The sequence below is a fragment of the Gymnoscopelus microlampas genome, assembly GCF_963454915.1.
Source record: "Gymnoscopelus microlampas genome assembly, chromosome: 14".
Classification (NCBI taxonomy): Eukaryota; Metazoa; Chordata; class Actinopteri; order Myctophiformes; family Myctophidae; genus Gymnoscopelus; species Gymnoscopelus microlampas.
Genome location: NC_139951.1, coordinates 47428760 through 47451822, shown reverse-complemented (window position 1 = coordinate 47451822; position 23063 = coordinate 47428760). Strand labels below are relative to the sequence as shown.

The following is a 23063-nucleotide window of genomic DNA, read 5'->3' as shown; positions in this document are numbered from 1 at the left end:
TCTCTCTCTCTCTCTCTCTCTCTCTCTCTCTCAGGCATTAATGAGTGCTTAAGGGACAAGGACATATGTGGTCCTAATGCCTACTGTACTAACCTGCCTCGTAGCTACACCTGCACCTGTGAGTCAGGATACACCAACCTGCACCTCAATTCCACCCATAATGGCTGCATCGGTGAGTTACAAACAAAAACAGTTTCTGCTTATCTTCCCACATAGTCCTATCTTTCGCGTAGCGCAGAGCACTACGTGGGGGGGGGGCCTTTAAGGGGCATTGCGCCACATTGCGTGGGGCAGAAGATAGGACCCCAGAGTTAAATGAACACTCCTGCACCCTTACTCTCTCTCCATCTCCCCACCAACATTTAACCCTGTCCATGATACCACTACTTCCTATCCTCTCCAGTAGGGTTTAGTGTTATATGTAATCTATCTCACATGAATCAAATCCCACATGAATGCAGCAAATGCTCCAAAAGGTCGGAGTCTCTAATGTGTGGTTTGCCATGATAGACCATGACTGTGTTTTAACCCTTGCATTGTGTTATGTACCCATATACCATAGAAGGTAAAAAGTCATTTATTTTTCATAAACCCAAACTTTATTTTACTCCTAATAGCAAATGCAAATTGAGGACAAGTTTCTCTCACTCTCAAACATGTAAACATTGCAATTCTGATAATTTGGGGGGAACTGAGCCACACTTCTCTGCTGGGTCATATTTGACCCTTAACACCACAGATATCGCTTCATTTTATAGAGACCATCAGAATCAGTGGCGTCGTTAGGGGTGGGCTTCGGTGCCACCAATGTTTTATCCAAAGCCACCAATAAAAATTAAAAAAAAATGAAAAAAATAAAAGTTTTTTTTTAATTATATATCTATCACCCTAACCTAACCCTACCCCTAACTCCTACTCCTCCTACTCCTCACCTACTCCTCACAAAGCAAATTAGCCAACACCAGGATAAAAAGAAATTTCCAAAACAGAGGAAACACACTTTTAAATGGGTGTAAAATCATTTCAGCCTATAGGAAAAACAAGAACCTCAAAGATTACCTAGTCCACAGCACTCTTAAAGGAACGAATAGACCAACTAACAAGAGACCAGATTACTTTAAAACAGCCCAAATGGTAACCAACAGACACAACAAAAGGGTGTTTGGTATTAAACAAAGAATGCAGGCTAACACTAAAAACTGTATTTACTTAATCACCTGCACCAAGTGTGGCCTTCAATATGTGGGTGAAACACAAAACACAATCGCCACCAGATTAAACCAACATAGATATAATATAATGGCAAGAAGACCAATTTGATAATTGTTCAACACTTTATGACACATGGAATAAACTCCCTAAAAGTCACTGGCTTAGAGCATAACCCAAATTGGACAACAGGACAGAGACAATATAACGAAAGACAATGGATAAAAAGATTGGACACAATTTTTCCAGAAGGACTGAATATGACAAACACCAGAAACACACAAACCAACCGTTCTTAATTCACTCAAATTAACTCACAGAAACACACAAAGAGACCACCAGGTACTTAGAGAACTAAAAGAACAAAGACCCACCAGAGAAAGGAGGAGTAACACCCGACCATTAATGACAATCACAGACACGTCAACGACCCTAGGGGAAGGCAAGGGGCTTCTTCCTGACCCATAGCTTAAAGACCCAAATAGGTGTGATCAACCCAAATGCCCACTCAAGCCTTCAAAAGGACTAAGTGGGCTAAGACACACACAATCAAACAATGGACCTAGGAAGACTTAGATGAACAAATGTGAAATAATAAGGACCTTAAAATTAAAAGGGTTTAAGGCCCTCATTACTCTAACCCCAACCCCTGTAGCAGAAAGGGAGAATTGTATCAGTCCCAGCAAAGACACACTATTGACCAGTAGTCACATGGAAGGTTAGTTGGGGTACACACAGTCCCCACAAACATCATTTACGATTCTGTGCCTATCGGTACATAACTCGGACGGCGCTGAGTCGACTAGCAGCCCATCGGCTGGTCGTCGCGGGCACTCGCGCCTGGAGGCGCTCGGGCGCGACTCCTCAGCCTCAAGGTCTGCTGAGTCGGCGCGCCTCCGTCATGGTCCAAAACTATATTTGTTTTCTTAAATCTTTTATTGAGTCCTAATCCTGTACCATTCTTATAATGAGATTATGGATGATTTTTTGGTATGCGGTCCAGGTGGGACTCAGGATGACTGGACTCACCTGCCATGCACAGTCCCCAGTGAACACTCCTCACAAAGTTCACTGGCACTTCTACTTCATTTTATAGTTTGTAAACATGCCCAAAAACCCAAACCTTAAAGAAAGGTAAAATGGTTAACCCTAATTGGGAATCTTTCCCCCCCCCCCCTCCCTCTAGGAAAGGGGAAACAGCCAAAAAGAACTTAGGGCAAAGATTTAGAATGTAGTCTAAAGGAATACTTAATTAAACAGAATGTGAAATTATATGGACCTTAAAATTAAAGAGTAGCAGGATCCCAAAAAGACTCTCTTTCAAAGGTAAGATGGCGAGAGCAAAAAATCCTTGCTCTGCCTTTTTCTGAAAGGATGACCTTTCTAAAAAGGCTTAGCACTGAAGTCCGACCCTAACCATTCCCTAAAACCGAAATAAAGTAACAAAAAACGGGGGGAAAAGCACCCAAATCCGCGAAAAAAAACACGCGCGCGCGGGAGGAGGGGCACCTGCGTGCATGTGCCCGTTGCCTGCGGGGCTAAGCCCCCGACCTAGTAGAGACCTAGCGACACGTCTGATCAGAATGATCTAAAATGGTCAAGTAATGTTCTCTGTCTCCAACCCCCACCACACACTACCTCCACTCCCTCCTGCACCATCCAGATAAAGATGAATGTCTGGAAAATGGAGACATTTGTGGCGTGAAGGGGACTTGTGAAAACCATGAAGGGAGCTACTGGTGCAATTGTTCAGCTGGGTACAGTAACTACGGCAACGAAAGGACCCCATGCTCAGGTGAGATCCATGACACCATTAGGATTTAAAAAACTTAAACCCTAGTTGACTGGAGTCCCCCAGGGCTCTATACTAGGTGCCCTCCTTTTTGTCTCCGCCAGGCCAAAGGTGTGGCCAGCTTTCCCTCAGCTCCTGTGGGCTCTCCTCTCTCTACTTCCAGCAAGACTGCCAGCCAACCTGTAGAACTTCTACGTAAAATGTTTGTTAGGAGTTATTGTTGATTTTAACAGCCTTGGGTTTCGTAGGGGCAGTAGTCTTTATTTTGATCTAAGTTTCTCCCGTATTCTGATCATGTATTAGGTCAATGATTTGTAATTTGGCTTCTTTTGAGTTGAAGTTCAGGTTCTATTGTAGGTTTCTTAGGTTTATTGTTTTGACTTAACGTCCATCCTGAAGTCACTGGCTTTTTTAAAATAAAAGCCCATAAAAAGGCTGCAAACCCTTGTTACTGGTGGTTCTTTGGAGCAGGAAACAGGGGGTCCCACTTTTTGTGTTGCGCCTTAAGGTTCCCCTAGGCCGGGGTGTAACAGTGATATTACTCCTACAGATTCCTACAGATATGTACACATTATGTCTATAGTCATGTGATCAAGATGAATCTGTCCATGTTTTCATATTCCATCAACATTGCTGGCCCCCAATAACCTACCTGACCTGGCGGAGACCTGTGCTCCGAGGAGCACTTGTTCTAGTTTCCCTCTATATCAGGGGTGGGCAACTTTGATGATGGGGAGGGCGCTATATTTCCACACTCACTCCAGAGGGCCACATTGCATATATTGTCAGGCAGACACCTCTTATCTCCGTATTTTAACTTTTTTTCGTAAATTAATGCTGTGCATGTCACACAAAAGTAGCAAAAGAAGGCGATCTACAAGCTCAAACCACACGGTTTGAGCTTGTAGATCGCCTTCTTTTGTGTGTGTGTGTGTGTGTGTGTGTGTGTGTGTGTGTGTGTGTGTGTGTGTGTGTGTGTGTGTGTGTGTGTGTGTGTGTGTGTGTGTGTGTGTGTGTGTGTGTGTGTGTGTGTGTGTGTGTGTGTGTGTGTGTGTGTGTGTGCGTGCGTGCGTGCGTGCGTGCGTGCGTGCGTGCGTGCGTGCGTGCGTGCGTGCGTGTGTGTGTGTGTGTGTGTGTACTTTTGCTGTGCAATACGTTTTGGCAACTATATTTCTTTTCACTCTTGGTAAACTGCACTAATGTTTTTGTTTATTCTTTTTGCGCATTTAACTCATTCAGTGCCCAGCTTATTTATGGAATTTTGGCTCTGAGTGCCACAGCCAAAATTCATTGTAAAAAAAAGTGCTTAGGAGCCGAGATACAGCCTTTTTAAGTTAGAAGTTAAACAAAGAGTGAATGGAGCAGCAAATATTCAAATCATCATATATTGGGTTCTGAACATGTTTTTCCAAAAAAAAAAAATGCCTGGCGCACGGGGCGTCAGGCCACGTGACGTCTTAGACGTCACGTAGCACAAAATGAGTTAAGAGTCACATCAAGTAATGTTCTCTGTCTCCAACCCCCACCACACACTACCTCCACTCCCTCCTGCACCATCCAGATAAAGATGAATGTCTGGAAGATGGAGACATTTGTGGCGTGAAGGGGACTTGTGAAAACCATGAAGGGAGCTACTGGTGCAATTGTTCAGCTGGGTACAGTAACTACGGCAACGAAAGGACCCCATGCTCAGGTGAGATCCATGACACCATTAGGATTTAAAAAACTTAAACCCTAGTTGACTGGAGTCCCCCAGGGCTCTATACTAGGTGCCCTCCTTTTTGTCTCCGCCAGGCCAAAGGTGTGGCCAGCTTTCCCTCAGCTCCTGTGGGCTCTCCTCTCTCTACTTCCAGCAAGACTGCCAGCCAACCTGTAGAACTTCTACGTAAAATGTTTGTTAGGAGTTATTGTTGATTTTAACAGCCTTGGGTTTCGTAGGGGCAGTAGTCTTTATTTTGATCTAAGTTTCTCCCGTATTCTGATCATGTATTAGGTCAATGATTTGTAATTTGGCTTCTTTTGATTTGAAGTTCAGGTTCTATTGTAGGTTTCTTAGGTTTATTGTTTTGACTTAATTCCCATCCTGAAGGAACTGGCTGTTTAACAATTAAAACCCATAAAATGGCTGCAAACCCTTGTTACTGGTGGTTCTTTGGAGCTGGAAACAGGGGGGTCCCACTTTTTGTGTTGCGCCTTAAGGTTCCCCTAGGCCGGGGTGTAACAGTGATATTACTCCTACAGATTCCTACAGATATGTACACATTATCTCTATAGTCATGTGATCAAGATGGATCTGTCCATGTTTTCATATTCCATCAACATTGCTGGCCCCCAATAACCTACCTGACCTGGCGGAGACCTGTGCTCCAGGGAGCACCTTTTCTAGTTTCCCTCTATATCAGGGGTGGGCAACTTTGATGATGGGGAGGGCACTATATTTCCACACTCACTCCAGAGGGCCACATTGCATACACTGTACACTGTATATTGTCAGGCAGACACCTCTTATCTCCGTATTTTAACTTTTTTTTCGTAAATTAATGCTGTGCATGTCACACAAAAGTAGCAAAAGAAGACGATCTACCGTGTGGTTTGAGCTTGTAGATCGCCTTCTTTTGCTACTTGTGAGTGTGAGTGTGAGTGTGAGTGTGAGTGTGAGTGTGAGTGTGTGTGTGTGTGTGTGTGTGTGTGTGTGTGTACTTTTGCTGTGCAATACGTTTTGGCAACTATATTTCTTTTCACTCTTGGTAAACTGCACTAATGTTTTTGTTTATTCTTTTTGCGCATTTAACTCATTCAGTGCCCAGCTTATTTATGGAATTTTGGCTCTGAGTGCCACAGCCAAAATTCATTGTAAAAAAAAGTGCTTAGGAGCCGAGATACAGCCTTTTTAAGTTAGAAGTTAAACAAAGAGTGAATGGAGCAGCAAATATTCAAATCATCATATCTTGGGTTCTGAACATGTTTTTCACGTCACATGGCACAAAACCAGTTAACCCAGTATCTGTTCAGTGGTTCTCTGAGCAAGTCTTTTGCTCAGTACCCCCTTTACCTGATTTCTTAATCCATGTACCCCCTTTACCTGATTTCTAAATCAGCTAATTGTAAGGACCTATCTTCCGCGTAGAACAGAGCACTAAGTTAATGTAACAACTGCGTCGGGGGAACGATACCAAATGCACCTTGCACCCGGCTTTCAGGGGCATTGGGCCACATTGCGCCGGGCAGAAGATAGGACCCCAGAGTTAAATGAACCCTCCTGAACCCTGACTCTCTCTCCATCTCCCCACCAACATTTGACCCTGTCCATGATACCACTACTTCCTATCCTCTCCAGTAGGGTTTAGTGTTATATGTAATCTATCTCACATGAATCAAATCCCACATAAATGCATCAAATGCTCCAAAAGGTCGGAGTGTCTAATGTGTGCTTTACCATGATAGACCATGACTGTGTTTTAAGATTCACGTCAAGTAATGTTCTCTGTCTCCAACCCCCACCACACACTACCTCCACTCCCTCCTGCACCATCCAGATAAAGATGAATGTCTGGAAGATGGAGACATTTGTGGCGTGAAGGGGACTTGTGAAAACCATGAAGGGAGCTACTGGTGCAATTGTTCAGCTGGGTACAGTAACTACGGCAACGAAAGGACCCCATGCTCAGGTGAGATCCATGACACCATTAGGATTTATAAAACTTAAACCCTGGTTGACTGGAGTCCCCCAGGGCTCTATACTAGGTACCCTTCTTTTTGTCTCTGCCAGGCCAAAGGTGTGGCCAGCTTTCCCTCAGCTCCTGTGAGCTGCCCTCTCTCCACTTCCAGCAAGACTGCCAGCGAACCTGTAGAACTTCCACGTAGAATGTTTGTTAGGAGTTATTGTTGATTTTAACAGCCTTGGGTTTCGTAGGGGCAGTAGTCTTTATTTTGATCTAAGTTTCTCCCGTATTTTGATCATGTGTTAGGTCAAGGATTTGTAATTTGGCTTCTTTTGATTTGAAGCTCAGGTTCTATTGTAGGTTTCTTAGGTTTATTGGTTTGACTTAACGCCCATCCTGAAGTCACTGGCTTTTTTATTTAAAAAAAATCAATAAAAGGGCTGCAAACCCTTGTTACTGGTGGTTCTTTGGAGCAGGAAACAGGGGGTCCCACTTTTTGTGTTGCGCCTTAAGGTTCCCCTAGGCCGGGGCATAACAGTGATATTACTCCTACAGATTTTGTCCGAACATCACGCAAATATGTACACATTATAGTCATGTGAACAAGACGGATCTGTCCAAGTGTTCATGTTCCACCAACATTGCTGGCCCCTAATAACCTACTGTACCTGACATGGGAGACAAGAAGCACTTTTTCTAGTTTCCCCTCTATATCTACAAATATCTTCAGCGAACACATGCATTGTGACACGTTATGAGCTTGTAGATCTGCTATTTTTACCAAATGTTCACCCTAGACTGTAGTTACATTCTCAACCCTGGTCTCCTCATACAAGTTTGAGCGTTCTATTTCCGTTTTGGCAACTGTGTTTCTTTTCACTCTTAGTAAACTGCACCAGTGTTTTTGTTTATTCTTTTTGCGCATTTAACCCAGTATCTGTTCAGTGGTTCTCTGAGCAAGTCTTTTGCTCAGTACCCCCTTTACCTGATTTCTGAATCCATGTACCCCCTATACCCAACTGCAAGAAAACTGCAAGAGAAAACCATAGCTAGCATATAATGGTGAATGAATGATAACCCAGCTTTTGAAGATAATTACAAATAATACATGGAGTGAAATAATTAAAATTACTAAACAAAACATTAAAGACCAGCTGCAAAGCTTTTTGCGGACTCAGGAATTCCCCCACAATACATACACACACACACACACACACACACACACACACACACACACACACACACACACACACACACACTGCACCTGGCTTTAAGGGGTAGTGCGCCACATTGCACCGGGCAGAAGATAGGACCCCAGAGTTAAATGAACCCTCCTGAACCCTGACTCTCTCTCCATCTCCCCACCAACATTTAACCCTGTCCATGATACAACTACTTCCTATCCTCTCCAGTAGGGTTTAGTGTTATATGTAATCTATCTCACATGAATCAAATCCCACATGAATGCAGCAAATGCTCCAAAAGGTCGGAGTGTCTAATGTGAGCTTTGCCATGATAGACCATGACTGTGTTTTAAGAGTCACGTCAAGTAATGTTCTCTGTCTCCAACCCCCACCACACACTACCTCCACTCCCTCCTGCACCATCCAGATAAAGATGAATGTCTGGAAGATGGAGACATTTGTGGCGTGAAGGGGACTTGTGAAAACCATGAAGGGAGCTACTGGTGCAATTGTTCAGCTGGGTACAGTAACTACGGCAATGAAAGGACCCCATGCTCAGGTGAGATCCATGACACCATTAGGATTTAAAACACTTAAACCCTTGTTGACTGGAGTCCCCCAGGGCTCTATACTAGATACCCTCCTTTGTGTCCCCCAGGCCAAAGGCGAAAAACTAGTTCTGAGCAACTATGTAATGTCATAGTCATATAGTGATGTGTTACTGTATAGCTCTGATCAGTTTAATGTCTTCCATGCAGAGGTACAGTGTGACCAGTTCAAAGCAGTCAGTACACAGGTGAGTTATATCTACAGTATATTCAATCATTAGATACAGAATCACCGTATGTATGTATGTATGTATGTATGTATGTATGTATGTATGTATGTATGTATGTATGTACGAACGAACAAACGTTTGAATGTATGTATGTACGTACGTACGTACATAACATACAAACAAACATGTTTACTCTCTGTCGTTCTGTGTGTCTGTCTGTCGTTCTGTCTGTCTGTCTGTCTGTCTGTCTGTCTGTCTGTCTGTCTGTCTGTCTGTCTCTGTCTGTCTGTCTACAGTCTTCATCAGGTCTGTCTCATATCTTGTCCCTGATGTGGAACAGCTGCACTGACCTGTCTGAAGGAAAGCCAAGTCATGGAGATGTACTGCTAAAGGTAGCAATCATGGATGACACACACACACACACACACACACACACACACACACACACACACACACACACACACACACACACACACACACACACACACACACACACACACACACACACACACACACACACACACACACTCCTTGTATGCCATCTCCTCTCCTCGTGTTGTGTAGATGTTTACAGCAGTGGAAGACCTGCTGGAATCCCCCGCTCACCTCCACAACAGTGACAACAGTGACAACAGTGACAACAGTGACAACAGTGACAAGGTGACTGGGTTGCTTCAGACAGTGGACGATGCTGTGAGGCTAATCGGACCTCAGCTTCAAGACAACTACACCCATATAGAGACAAACCAGACAGGTACACACACACACACACACACACACACACACACGCGCACACACACGCACGCACGCACGCACGCACGCACGCACGCACGCACGCACGCACGCACACACGCACACACGCACACACGCACGTGCCTGTCTTAGGTGCAATGGGAGTTTATTCCAAGCCGTCGGCCCGTAGAAGCAGAATGCTTCTTCACCGTGCTTTCTATATGACATTTCAGGCATTTCGAGTACTGTAGGCCAGCATAGATGTAATACATTATAATAATGTTATAATGTATTATAATCACTGTTACAATGCATCATAGTGTGACAGACTTGTACTGAGCTTCAGAAGTCTCTAAAAATCTGTTTACTGCCCTCATTGGGTCAATATAGAGCAATGGTTTCCAGCACCTTTGTACCAGACTGTAACTGTTTTATTTAATTTAATTTTCCTGTTCTTTCTTTGAAAAACTGAGTATTTCTATTCTCTGATTTTAATTAATCGATGTATGTAAATGTATTCCTGTTGATTATGTTGTATCTCGGCTACATTGAAAATGAGGGCTTGCCCTCAACTGTACTCCGAGTTGAAATAAAGGTTATGATGAGACTATAAGTGGTCACTGGTAATGTAAAGTAATGACATTCTTGGAGCTGCAGTAATTATGAAGTCATTATGATTCTTGATCTTCATGTCATTATAAAAGGCTTTATAATGTTTTATGATTGCATTATGTGTTCTTATGATTGCCTATACTGTAAATGTAGTGTTATAAGCAGATTACAATGCATTTATGTTTGACCTCATACTGTAAGTCATGATGAAATGTTTAATAATGTGTTATGATTATAGTTATAAACTCTTATACTGTTTATAATGTGTTCTAGAGATTTCATAGGTTTCATAGACTCACTGAAATGGGTTTTGTGTTTGAATAGAGGCGGAGCTTGCTGTGAGGAAGGGAAAGACTCCACCCACTGGACCAATTCATCTGAGCAGTCACAGTGCTACTCTAGACACTGACTGGCAGACATTCATTTGGAATGGAACATACGCTGGTAAACTCTCCTCTCCTCTCCTCTCCTCTCCTTCTCTCCTCTCCTTTATATCTCTCCTACTGATACATGTAGCAGCAAAATGCTAATGGGACACGTTCCGCATGCGCTAACACAACAACACGATATAACAAAATACAAACAAAAACTAGAAAAAGTGCTCCTCGGAGCACAAGTCTCCGCCAGCAGACTTGTGTTGGGAATGTTGGGAATGTTCTAATTCTTATGTTCTAATCTTTTCCTTGTGGTGTCAGCTGCTCGTCTTCGTTCTTTGTCATTTTCAGATACGAGTGTTCTTCGTCTTTGTTTCTTATCTTTGTCCTTCTCCTGTTGGCGTTGCGCCTTTAGTTCTTCATCGGTTTGCACACAATGATTAGCTTCTTCAGTTTGCATAATAAGAGTTAGTTGCACTGTGTCATTAACTGTGATCTCAGTTTGTACTGGAATGTACTGTTCTTTATTAATCCTGTCTAAGCTATTTATATTACACATTGTGATGACACCAGTGTGTCTACATAATGTATTGCTCCGCCATTTCGTGATTATTCCTGTCTTACCTCACTTTGAAAGAGACTCTTTCAAAGTGACACATGTATTTATAGGCCGCTATACGTCACTAGCCAATCAGATCACACTATTTCACCGTATTGTCACGTGTCACGTAAGGCTTGACCAATGTTAGCTTGGCCGAGGGACGGAAAGTGAAAACAATGTCTCCTGGCGGAGACAATAATCTTAGGCCAGTGTCTGCTTCTGTCAGATTTTTTCTTTATTTGACATTCATTTATACAGGTAAGTCCCACCCTAGATTAAAATCGGCCAGTCGGGGACGGGCATGGGGACCTCTGATGTCACGCTCATGTCACCATGACTCAGCCATAACCATATAAGGAGTTCCCAATACAGCCAGGCCCAAATATGGAGTGTTGTCGTCTAACCTCAATGTGTCGTCATGGCATCAGGCACAAACAAATCAGTCAGCTCCATATATGGGCACAAAAGTGACCAAAGGTACGTCCGGGGTTGCTCAGCACAGGATCACTCGATTTGCCTCCAAACTTGCCACAGACTGTTGATCAGTGCTCTGGCTAATACTTAGGCTTCTTTCCCCGCCTTCAATGTACTTACATATTGTACAATTAACACATTGACTGCCAGAGTTAAAACCTCGTTCATAGCTGCCCTTGCCAGCTATTTTGAGTATTCTGACCAATCTTCGCAGGCCCACAGAATACTTTGTGCTAAGACTATGAACACATGGAATATCTCAAATCGAAGAATAGAATCTCTACTTTTATCATGTGAAGTTGATAACATGTTCCGTTTTTTAGCTAGAGGTAGTTGAATACAGCTCGTTTTCACCAAAAAAAGCTCTTTTTCTCTAGAAAGAGAGTTATGGCCATTTTAGTGAAATGGACACATACAGGCAGAAAAATCATTTCAAAAGTGATCTGACATTTATTTGCACCTTCAGTGACATCAGTCATCTCAAAAGTAGTAGTTTTAAAAAATATATATGCGTTTGAATTACCTTTTATGGTGCCGTTTATACCTATGCCCTTTACTGTTTCACTCCAAAGTGCAAGATTATTTCAGCTCATTCAAACTCAAGTTATATACATCAAATAATAAATAATAATTCAAAGTTCAACTTCAAAATGTCATATATAGAAATAGAAAATGTCAGAAAGGTTTCACAAATAACAGACTCTCAAGCACTAAAGAGATTCGACCTGTTTATTTTAGCCTTCAGTGACACACATCTGTAGATCAGACATCAGAGAAAAGTGCATTGTTTTTACACAGGCATGTATTACACTGTAACATTGTCCTAGTGACACCAGTCACCAGTTCACATTTGATGTTTTACTATGATCACAGACAGGGGAGGTAAAAACAACCAATATTTTTTCTTGGTGTGATACAGTGTGTAACACTCCTCAGCATGGAGGGGCATCTTACAGCTAATGCACATCAACCTCGTCTCGCTCCTCTTTCCCTTTCGGGAACAGACCCTGCACACCCTCACTGCACTCTTTTGGCCGCGGTGGGGGGGAGTGCGACAAGCTTATGCGCCGCTACATCACAATTCAGCCTGCTCGGAGGGTCTTTTCTTGGTGTTACAACATGAAGCCATATACTAGACTAGGCGACTCCCTAGAATTCACTATTCTTTTCCTCCTCTCTGACTTGAAGGGTTTTGGTTTTAGATTGTATATGGACAATTTTTACAATTCTGTGGAGCTGTTTGAACTTCTTCTTGGCCTGAAAACATATGGAGGAAGAAAAGAGGCGAACCACTAGTGCTGAGAGAGGTGACAAATTCCAGCCTGAAAGTCGGAGACAGAATGATGCGGCACAATGGCAAAGTCATGTTACTGACATGGAGAGACAAGAGAATAGTGCGAATGATCACAACCATCCACAAGGATGAGATGGAAACCGCCATGGTGAAAAAGAAAAAAACACAGAGATAGAGTGCCACAAGAGAAGCCAGTTTGTATCCTTTCTTACAACAAGTACATGAACGGAGTGGAAAGGCTAGACCAAAACATTAGCTATTATCCCTTCATCAGAAAGACAGCAAAGTGGACCTGATGGACCTGGATGCTTATGTTTTGACTGGGGCAATACAGCTCTTGGAATCTTGTGAGTAAGTACTCTAACAGTGAGCGCACTTTGTAGATCTTGTCGTCAGCATCAATACAGTCATTGTCACTGAAATGCAGAAACCTCCATATTATTTGGTACCTGTTTCGAGACATGGTCTTACTGAAGTATGGAGTGGTTAGTGGCTCCTCAGTGGACCAATAAAGTTCGATCTCAGGTTTCTGCATTAGGCCCACTTTGACAGGTTTCCATGCCTGTGTTCTGCCATGTGGAAACTCCTTCTGTTCATCTCTGATGTACTGCTCTGCGTAGAGATTAGTTTGCACGCATATAGTCTCTAGAAGCTCGTCGGTGAGGATAAGAGCCAGGAAGTCCACAGGATGAACTGACTGAATCTCAGCTGCAGCGTGGCGAGGACCGGGAACGGCTGTGAAGGGAATGTCCACCGGAGGTTGCCAGTCGGAGTCCTGCCACACAGTGGCTGCAGCTCGGCGCTTCCCACCACCACCTGTAAATTATAGAAATATATAATTACCATGAAATACATATTTTTTTATTTGTGTGGTACAGGTGTGATGAGCAGAACAGAACAAGTCCTTACCTCTTTTTTTACGGTGTGATGCTGCCTCTTCTTCTTCCTCCTCCTCCTCCTCTTCCTCACTGTCTGAGATCACAGTAAAACATAAAATAATGTGGTAAAAGGTCTAAAGGTCACACACACACACACACACACACCATTGCCCTAGTGATGACACCAGTCACCAGTTCACTTTCCATGTGTTCACTGTACTACAATTTGTCTCCATACATCCAGTCAAGCATGTCTATACATCATTACAGTGCAGACTGGATGTATGGAGACAAATTGTAGTACAGTGAACACATGGAAAGTGAACTGGTGACTGGTGTCATCACTAGGGCAATGTTGTGTGTGTGTGTGTGTGTGTGTGTGTGTGTGTGTGTGTGTGTGTGTGTGTGTGTGTGTGTGTGTGTGTGTGTGTGTGTATGTGTGTGTGTGTGTGTGTGTGAGACACAGACAGACTGGCTGTGTCTCTCACACACACACACACACACACACACACACACACACACACACACACCAAATGTGAATATAGAGATGAATTACCTTCCCCAAGACATGCAGATGCTCCTCCTGCTTTTGCTGCCATCTTTCTCCTCAAAACTCTCCCCTTCTTCTTACCTCCCCTGTCTGAGATCATAGTAAAACATCAAATAATGTGTGAATACATGGAAAGTGAACAGGTGTCATCACTAGGACAATGTTATAGTGTAATACATTTCTGTGTGTGTGTGTGTGTGTGTGTGTGTGTGTGTGTGTGTGTGTGTGTGTGTGTGTGTGTGTGTGTGTGTGTGTGTGTGTGAGAGAGACAGACAAGACTGTCTGTGACACACACACACACACACACACACACACACACACACACAGCAAATGTGAATATAGAGATGAATTACCTTCCCCAAGACATGCAGATGCTCCTCCTGCTTTTGCTGCCGTCTTTCTCCTCAAAACTCTCTCCTTACCTCCCCTGTCTGTGATCATAGTAAAACATCAGATAATGTGATAAATATAATGTACAATTATGTTCACAGCCAGCATGTCTCAAACACTTTGTCTATGACACCAATTGGGGTCCTAGATATTCAATTCAACATATAAACATATGGTGCAAATGTGAAGGTAGAAATTAGTTACCTTTTCCAAAAAAGACAGATGGTCTTGCATCCTTTCTCCTGCCTGCCCTTTCTTCATCTTCATCTGAAACCAAATATCAAATACTTTAGTAAACAGGATCAAAACGCTGAATGTTGTTTACATGACCTGTCCCTTAGTCGCCTTTGAAGATTTTGACAAATGACAGTGGATCAGAGGTGGGGGCTTCTAGTGCACCTGGCCACCCCAAACCTGATCTAAAAGTATATACTCGTCAGTAATTTGAAAATAACATCAAAGGGACTTGAAAATCATTGTTGACATAGCCTTATGATGACCCCATCAAAGGATTTGTTGTTATTTACACAACCTAACCACTCTTCCCTTTGAAGTATGCCCCCACACCCCCCCCAAAAAAACATTAGCCAGATCTACAAGTCTACTGCCCCATAGTGAAGTCATAAGCTTCATCATAATCAAATATATCACATGCATAGATTCAGAATACATAATATTCATTCATAAAATACTTTCTACATAAGTAAAACATGATAAAAAAAAAAGACTCGTCTTTTTTTTTTACACCCACGCATCGCCATGCATTGTGAGCTTGTAGATCGGCTATATTCACTTCATCAAAATATGAAATAGCGCCATATCAATATAAAAACTATGTTGTGATGATATAAACAAGTCTTACCACTAGTAAACGATGTCCGACTCTTCGTTGGGCTTGGCTGCCAGCCAAGAGACCCGACATCGTCGCCGCTAAAACTGCTGTCTTCCCCATCGGAGGTATCGCCTGGGCGAACCCACGCTGTCGCTGCCTTCGGTCTCTCGCTCCGTCGCACCCCGGCCGGGGTATCGATCTCGGGTACTGGTGGTGGTACATCATCCGGTACCGGTGGTACGGGTACATCCTCCGGTATGTCCAGTACCTCTTTTTTCAAGTCCTCTGGTACCTTCAAGTACTCAAATATATGCGGAGGAGCCTCAGCTTGCGGCTCTAATGGCGGGGCAGCGGCTGATGATGACCGGCGCTGTACCTTCACGTCCTCCGGTACAACGAGATTAGGTCGCGGCTCTAATGGCGGGGCAGCGGCTGATGATGACCGGCGCTGTACCTTCACGTCCTCCGGTACAACGAGATTAGGTCGCTGCTCTAATGGCGGGGCAGCGGGTGATGATGACCGGCGCTGTACCTTCAAGTCCTCCGGTACGACAAGCTTATCTCCCGGGGGTAATGGCAGGGGTGCTTGCGGGAGTTGGAGCGGTCGCTGGGGCGCTGTAAAGGACATGCAGTCCTCCAACGTCCGTTGACCCTGGTCCCTCTGGGGCTCTGCATGTTTGGACTTTCTGCCCCGTTTCCCTACCATCTTTCCTACAATCTCGCCTGACACTCACCTAAATCTCTCGCCAGGCTCCAGGCTCTCGGCTCCGTCCACCAGATGAGACCACCACCTCCTCCCCTCCCCTCCCCCCTCACCTAAACCTTCCGACACCCCGGGTCCACCACCTCTCCTCTCCCTCAACTGTTTTTACAACTAGTACAACTAAAATAAAGAAACTAAACTCACTAGAACTAAACTAAACTCAAAATAACTCAATTTCTCTCACTTTCTCTCTCTTTCTCTCTCGATCAGCCGTCGTTACTCTCTGTCTTGTGTTTGTTTGTTGAATGCTCAAGGCAGCAACTGGTACTACAGCTTGTTTTTGTATTTTTTTGGTCTGATCACATGACTTTTCCGCTCACATGACTTTTCTTTCCATGCAGCAGTAAGATATGAAGACACAGGTTGCATAAGACCACAATACATATTAAACCACAATAAAGACCATAGATCGCATTTATGCGATCTTGGCGGCCAAGCGCACTATTTATTAGATCGCATTAATGCGTAATTGGCAGGCAATGTGTTAACACATCCACCGCCAGAGGTTAATCTCATAATGTACTCACCAGTGCCAAGGTTTTATTGTTGTTTTTTGTTTTTTTCACGTCGCCATAGACCCCGTTAAAATCCTTAAGAATGCGCGATGCACTGTTTGTAAACATCGTGCAGATGTCCCTGTGTCTACCAGTGCAGACCACGTGTCAAACGGGGCATCCACGTTGTAGTTAGAACGGTTTATGTTAAACAGTGATGACCGAGGAGAAAAAACTACAAGGGAGAAAATGGAGTTTTAGTGTGCGCTTTAGAATGGAGGCCGACGGGAACGGCAAAACCGGATCGCAAATAGTTCCGTTTCCGGTGGTGTTACACTGAAAATGGTTCGTGTAGACTGTAGAAAATTAAAAAAAAAGCGCTTAATATAAAACTACATTTTAACATTTTAGCCACACCAACTTTCCTTCTTTTTGGCCGCAGCACCTTTATTTTGACCCATATATGGCCAGTTGGATCACTGGTGCAACGTAGCTGATCGGGCCTAGATGTGAGGGCCGCGAAGCAGCCCAAACCTCTAGTCATTCTTATCAACAGAGACTTTCTGATTTCTCACAGGTTTTGCTTTCACTGTGTTGGTGAGCTACACCAATCTGGAGAAGTCCGTTAACCACTCCTTTCAGCTTCTCAGAGGACACCAGGAGGATGGTGTGGATCCTAACTACCAGGTCATCTCCAAAGTGGTGTCAGTGGTAGTGTCCACAAAGCTCCTGGACAAGCCTGTCATTCTCACTATGAGACACCTGCAGGTGGGCCAATAGCAGCAATCTACTGTAGGTGGAGATGTTATTACCAGTGGTATAAAGTAACTAAGTACATTTACTCAAGTACTACAGTACTTAAATACACTTTTGGGGAATTTGTACTGTACTAGGGTATTTCCTATTTTCAATACTTTTACTTCTACTCCACTACTTCAAAGACGCAAATATTGTACTTTTAATCCATGGAATTTAATCTGTGAAATGGGACATTCTGCACAATGAGAACTTTTACTTTTTTTTTACATTTTGATGCCAATACTTTTACTCATGTACATTTTTAATTCCGGACTTTTACTTGTAACAGAGTATTTCTACATTGCAGTAGTGATACTTTTACTTAAATAAAAAATTGTGAGTACTTTTTCTACCACTGGTTGTCACCTTGTCATCATCCTGTCAGCGGTTTAAAAAAAATAATAATAATAACACTGCTAATAATAATAATAATAATAATAATAATGGGTGTTTATTGTGTATTAGGAGGAGAAGAATACTTCTAAGGTGAAGTTCATCTGTGCATACTGGAAGTCTGGACCACATGGACAGGATGGGGAGGAAGGGGCCTGGGCCACGGATGGCTGCACTCAACAATCTACCAACACCACACACACCGTGTGTCGTTCTAAACACCTCAAAGGCTTTGCTGTGCTCATGGCCCTCTACCAGTTGGAGGTTAGGCATGGGTCTCACACGCGCGCGCGCGCACACACACACACACACACACACACACACACACACACACAGTAAACCTGCTCTCTTTCCCTGTGCAGGAGCTCTTTGAGCTGGAGGTGCTGACCATGTTGGGTCTTGTCGTCTCTCTGCTGTGTCTGGCAGTGTGCATCTTCACCTTCAGCTTCTGTCGCTCCATTAAGGGAACCCGCACCACCATCCACCTCCACCTCTGCATCTGCCTCTTTGTCGCTGACTTGATCTTCCTCGCTGGCGTTTCACAGACTGAATCTGAGGTTTGTATAGGGACTAAGTGTCCTATTTACTAGATCTGTCTCTAATGCAGGACGGATACATTTTGTCGGGGTGTGTCCAACTCCGATTGTGGTAGATAGAATATTTCACTGGTACATTATTCACAATAACCATTCCACATAAATGTGTTTTTAACAACTCCTCTAAACACTATTAAACACTATTTTAATGCACACACCAAAATGACATAGGCACTAGAAATGTATCAGAAACGTATGTAGTTTGACTTTAATGAATACCACTTCTGGTAGTTGACGTGTACGTGATGTTTACGTTCCTAAATCATCGACCATCTGCAGAAACAGCAATAACTAGAAAAAGTGCTCCTCGAAGCAAAGGTCACCGCCAGGTCAGGTAGGTTATTGTGGGCCAGCTATGTTGGGAATGCGCCAATGAGGATGGAATCTGTAGGATTACTGTAAAAAAGTACTGTATGGTGCTAAAACCCATATAACCCATGTGAAAAATGTGGGGCAGAGGTTCTGCTCTGGCACCCAGGGAGTGTTAATCTTGCTGTTGAAAATGTGGGTGAAATAATGTTGTCTTTCAGGTTGGTTGTAAGCTTGTGGCGGCCTTGCTCCATTACTTCTTCTTGGGGACATTTTGCTGGATGCTGTTAGAAGGGGTCTTGCTCTACAGAATGGTGCAGGTGGTCTTCGATGGCACCATTCGACATCGGTACATGTACAGTGTGGGATATGGAACACCCCTGGTCATAGTGGTGATATCTGCCATCAGCAGGCCTATGGGATATGGCACTGAACGACAGTAAGTGTGTGTGTGTGTGTGTGTGTGTGTGTGTGTGTGTGTGTGTGTGTGTGTGTGTGTGTGTGTGTGTGTGTATGCCTATGTCTGTATCTCTTACTCATTGAACATTCCTATATTGTTTGAATCCACATTTAAACACTCAAGTATTGTGATATCTTGATGCATTGACTTCAACTAAAGGACCTGCAACCGTGGATTCATTGTAAAACACTAAATGTCCTCTCCAATGGCAGCATTGCTGCAGTTATCCGCAGCAACCGCAGCTAAAACCGCGATACCCGCATCTCTAATATACATATATATGGATGGATAGATAGATAGATCACACACACACACACACACACACACACACACACACACACACACACACACACACACACACACACACACACACACACACACACACACACACACACACACACACACACACACACACACACACACACAGTATACAGTATGACATTACAAAATCCTCTTTCATTTACAGCCATTGTCAATGTGTTTCTTTTGTTAAATGTGGGCCTGTGTATAAACCACTTTGAGACACATTGACTTGACTTTGTTCTTTCTTAGCCGGCCTAACATGAACCCCTGTGTCGTCTCCTCCCTGTTAGCTGCTGGCTGTCACTGGAACATGGCTTCATCTGGAGTTTCCTTGGTCCCGTGTTTGCCATCATCGTCCTTAACGTGTTCTTCTTCATCGTCACCGTCTGGAAGCTGGTTCTGAACCTACCGCGCTGTTCAGGTTCTGACACACCACGACAGCACAGACCCAACCAAGACCACTCCAACCTGCACGACATTAAGTCAGTATGGGTGTGTGCGTGCGTGTGGTGTGCGTGTGCGCGTGCATGTCTGTGTGCGTGTGTGTGTGCGTGTACGCGTGTGTGTGGGTGTGTGTGCGGGTGCGCACGCACCTGCACGTGTGTTCGAGTTGAAATTAGGCTGAAATGGAATTAGTGCACATATAGAACCATGTGCACACTCTCAGACTAACAGACCTGTAAGGGTTCATTTAGAACCCCCTGGAACCCACTCTGAGAACCACTGAAAAATAGAATCATTTTCTCCTCCAGTCACTGCCATCTCTCTCCCAGTCTCTCTCCACACAAAGCTCTCACATAAAATACATTGTGTGCTGCAGTTACAAAACGCTGGTTCAAAGATAATCTTTCATATCCGTCCGTGGACTTTCTAGAGATGACAAACTCTAGAGCCTGATTTCAACTCTGTTACCTCCCATCCTACTTCTGGAGCTTCTAGGATCCGCCAGGCCTGTATTCTGTGAATGCAGTGTTCTAGTGGGGTAAAAGGACACAATGAGCTCTTTTAATGTATTATGATGCCTGACCAGTGCTTAATGTGTAAACTATTAGGTGCAGGAGCTCATGAACCCTTCAGTCTTGCCACCCCCAACGGTGAGGGACATTCAAGAGCAACACGTTGTACAGTGTTTTGTCACTATAAACATCAGATCTCTCGTGAAAAAAATGGAAAAAAAGCTATTCAAATACGTGATTTAAAGCAAGCACCATAGGCGTGGGTTTTTAACTGCGGCGGATCCGTTATTGAGTTATGAAATTTCTGTACTGTACCACTCGTCCTCATTACCGCGGGAAGTAGGGGTGCTGGGGGAACTGCAGCACCCCCTGAAAATAATGTATGAAAAAAAATGATAATACATAAATACAAAAAAATGCATAATGTTCCTATTGTTCGTTATTTGGAGGGGATTTAGTGCAATATGTGTTCTGGAACCGAATTAACCAAATTAAAGTAACAAAGACCCCCCAAAAAAGTAACAAACACAGAAAAAATGCGTGCGCATACAGCACCCTTGACCTAAAACGTCTTCCCGCGGCTATGTTCTTCCTAAGATATCAGGACATCATGATAAAGGTAAAAAAACTGTCGGGCGAAATTCTCCTTTAATATGGTTGTTTTATCTCCTCTCCTTTGCTTCCCCTCTAGAAAGTTCACATTGTCAGCTATAGCTCTGCTGTGTGTGCTGGGTCTGACGTGGGTGTTTGGGGCGTTCCTGTTTGAGGACGGGACAGTGACAGTGGTCTACATCTTCACCATCCTCAATAGTCTACAGGGGGTGTTGATATTTGTCTTTCACTGCCTACTGTCTGAGAAGGTAGGCTAATGGGTTTTGTTTGGTACGAACACGCACGCACACACACACTAATCACTTGTATGTCATTGTTTAGTAATCACTTGTATGTGTGTGCATATATATAAGTGATTACTAAACCAGAGATAGATGTAGAGAGGACATTCTACCAATGTCTTGGTATGGTATGGTATTAGTATGTCAATACTTCAATCTGAAACTTTTGTTTCACGTATCCTCAATCAGGGATGGATTTAAATTCTGGAAAAATTGAAAGAATGGACCCCATACTTTACCAAACTTATGGGGACTTAAACTACTATTAATGTGTCAAATGTATGCATCATTTAATGTTTTTTTAATTAACTGGTGTAGCGCTGGTGAGATTGCTCTGATGTTGTGCTGCCCTCTACAGGTAAGAAGAGAGTGGTACATCATCTGTACACGAAAGGGGAACAATTCTTCCAGCCGGTCACAAGTAAGCAGTAATACAGTGGAATACAGCTGTTTACGTCCTGTATCCTCAAATATTCACACACATAATTTAGCTTGACTATCTCTGTGTGTGTGTGTGTGTGTGTGTGTGTGTGTGTGTGTGTGTGTGTGTGTGTGTGTGTGTGTGTGTGTGTGTGTGTGTGTGTGTGTGTGTGTCTTTTTTTTTTAGGAGAGTCGGAGTCCTACGACAACAAGAGAATCAATCCCTCTTGCCCAACGTTAGCGATCAAAGGCACTTGAATGTTGGAACCCCGTTCTGCTGGTGTCTGATCTAATCTGATTCTAGGGTTCAGTTCAGTTCATTTTCAGATATTTGGACACATCACATAAAAGTGTAATATATTTGGCCAATAGCCTGTGATTCACATGCTGCTACTGCAGCATTGTCCAAGTGTCATAGACATAGACATGGGCTATAAGTATTCACTGACAAAAAAACACCCCAAGGAGTGGGGACTACGTTTATTTTTTAATTATTATTATTATATATGAATATTTGATGTAATGATTATGGATGAAATATCAACCCATTACAATATAGTGTAGAATAATATGACATACAATAACTGGTGTACATACATTGATAATATGGATATATTACCATCATATTAATTATCTGGATCAGCTCTACTAAACGTCTATTTTATGACGGCTGCATTTTTTATTTTAATGAAATGGTTTTTGGTTGTTGAACAAAGTAAATGATATTTCGCTTACTCTTTCACTGGCTCTTATATTATGTTATATTGGTAATCTGTTTGATTGATTGATTGAAATTTTTATTAGGCAAAAGAATGTAAAACAACACAGTTACATTTATAATGCTTTTGTCTAAAAGGTCCGGCCAAAAAAGTCCTTGCGGGCTTGTTTCCGTTGGGGTCCTTGAATCTGTGACTAAGGATATCGTATACTGTAGGTCCATTCTACAGTATAGTATCGTAGTGTAGTCAGTCATGGATCCTCCACTGTGGATGTCTGTGTCTTTTGTCTCCCTGTCACTTACAATAAAACTGACTTTTTCTTTTGCAATTATTTAGCCTGTTTTTTTGCGATGGAGTCCTGTATTCAGCCTGTGTTGTGCTTGTGTGATGGTGATTTCATAGTTTTCAGAATGTCATAAAATCCTCACCGTCATAATGCTGTGTATAGTAGCTTACCTGTTTAAGTGTGATAAATACCTAAGTTGGATGAGCAGGATGGCTCGGAAATGTTTGGGTAATATCACATATCACAATGTATTTTGGCCACTTAAGAGCGTCTGTTAAATGCCTGAATAGTAAATAGTTGACCTGGCATCC

At 43.2% G+C, this 23063-nt stretch overlaps 2 protein-coding genes across 3 annotated transcripts in view; one reads left to right on the top strand and one right to left on the bottom strand.

Annotated features, from left to right (window-relative positions):
* LOC311059711 (adhesion G protein-coupled receptor E3-like) overlaps positions 1-22183 on the top strand; it is a 75593-nt gene extending 53410 nt beyond the window's left edge. For both annotated transcript variants that reach the window (XM_084077738.1, XM_084077739.1), the window contains 17 exons: positions 35-172; positions 2873-3004; positions 4563-4694; positions 6538-6669; positions 8275-8406; positions 8606-8643; positions 8922-9017; positions 9190-9379; positions 10294-10413; positions 17197-17387; positions 17883-18074; positions 18173-18367; positions 18937-19154; positions 19769-19960; positions 21126-21294; positions 21686-21748; positions 21935-22183. In XM_084077738.1, coding sequence (XP_083933864.1) covers positions 35-172; positions 2873-3004; positions 4563-4694; positions 6538-6669; positions 8275-8406; positions 8606-8643; positions 8922-9017; positions 9190-9379; positions 10294-10413; positions 17197-17387; positions 17883-18074; positions 18173-18367; positions 18937-19154; positions 19769-19960; positions 21126-21294; positions 21686-21748; positions 21935-21988 — 2384 coding nt within the window. In that variant the 3' untranslated portion in view covers positions 21989-22183. The remainder of the gene's footprint in view (positions 1-34; positions 173-2872; positions 3005-4562; positions 4695-6537; positions 6670-8274; positions 8407-8605; positions 8644-8921; positions 9018-9189; positions 9380-10293; positions 10414-17196; positions 17388-17882; positions 18075-18172; positions 18368-18936; positions 19155-19768; positions 19961-21125; positions 21295-21685; positions 21749-21934) is intronic.
* Positions 12781-16068, bottom strand: LOC311059582 (uncharacterized protein; the record flags this gene model as incomplete). The annotated part of the gene is made up of 5 exons (XM_084077588.1): positions 12781-12788; positions 13184-13528; positions 14494-14571; positions 14735-14797; positions 15393-16068. 5 exons carry the CDS (start codon positions 16066-16068, stop codon positions 12781-12783), a joined length of 1170 nt encoding a protein of 389 aa, XP_083933714.1.
* Positions 22184-23063: the final 880 nt, after the last annotated feature.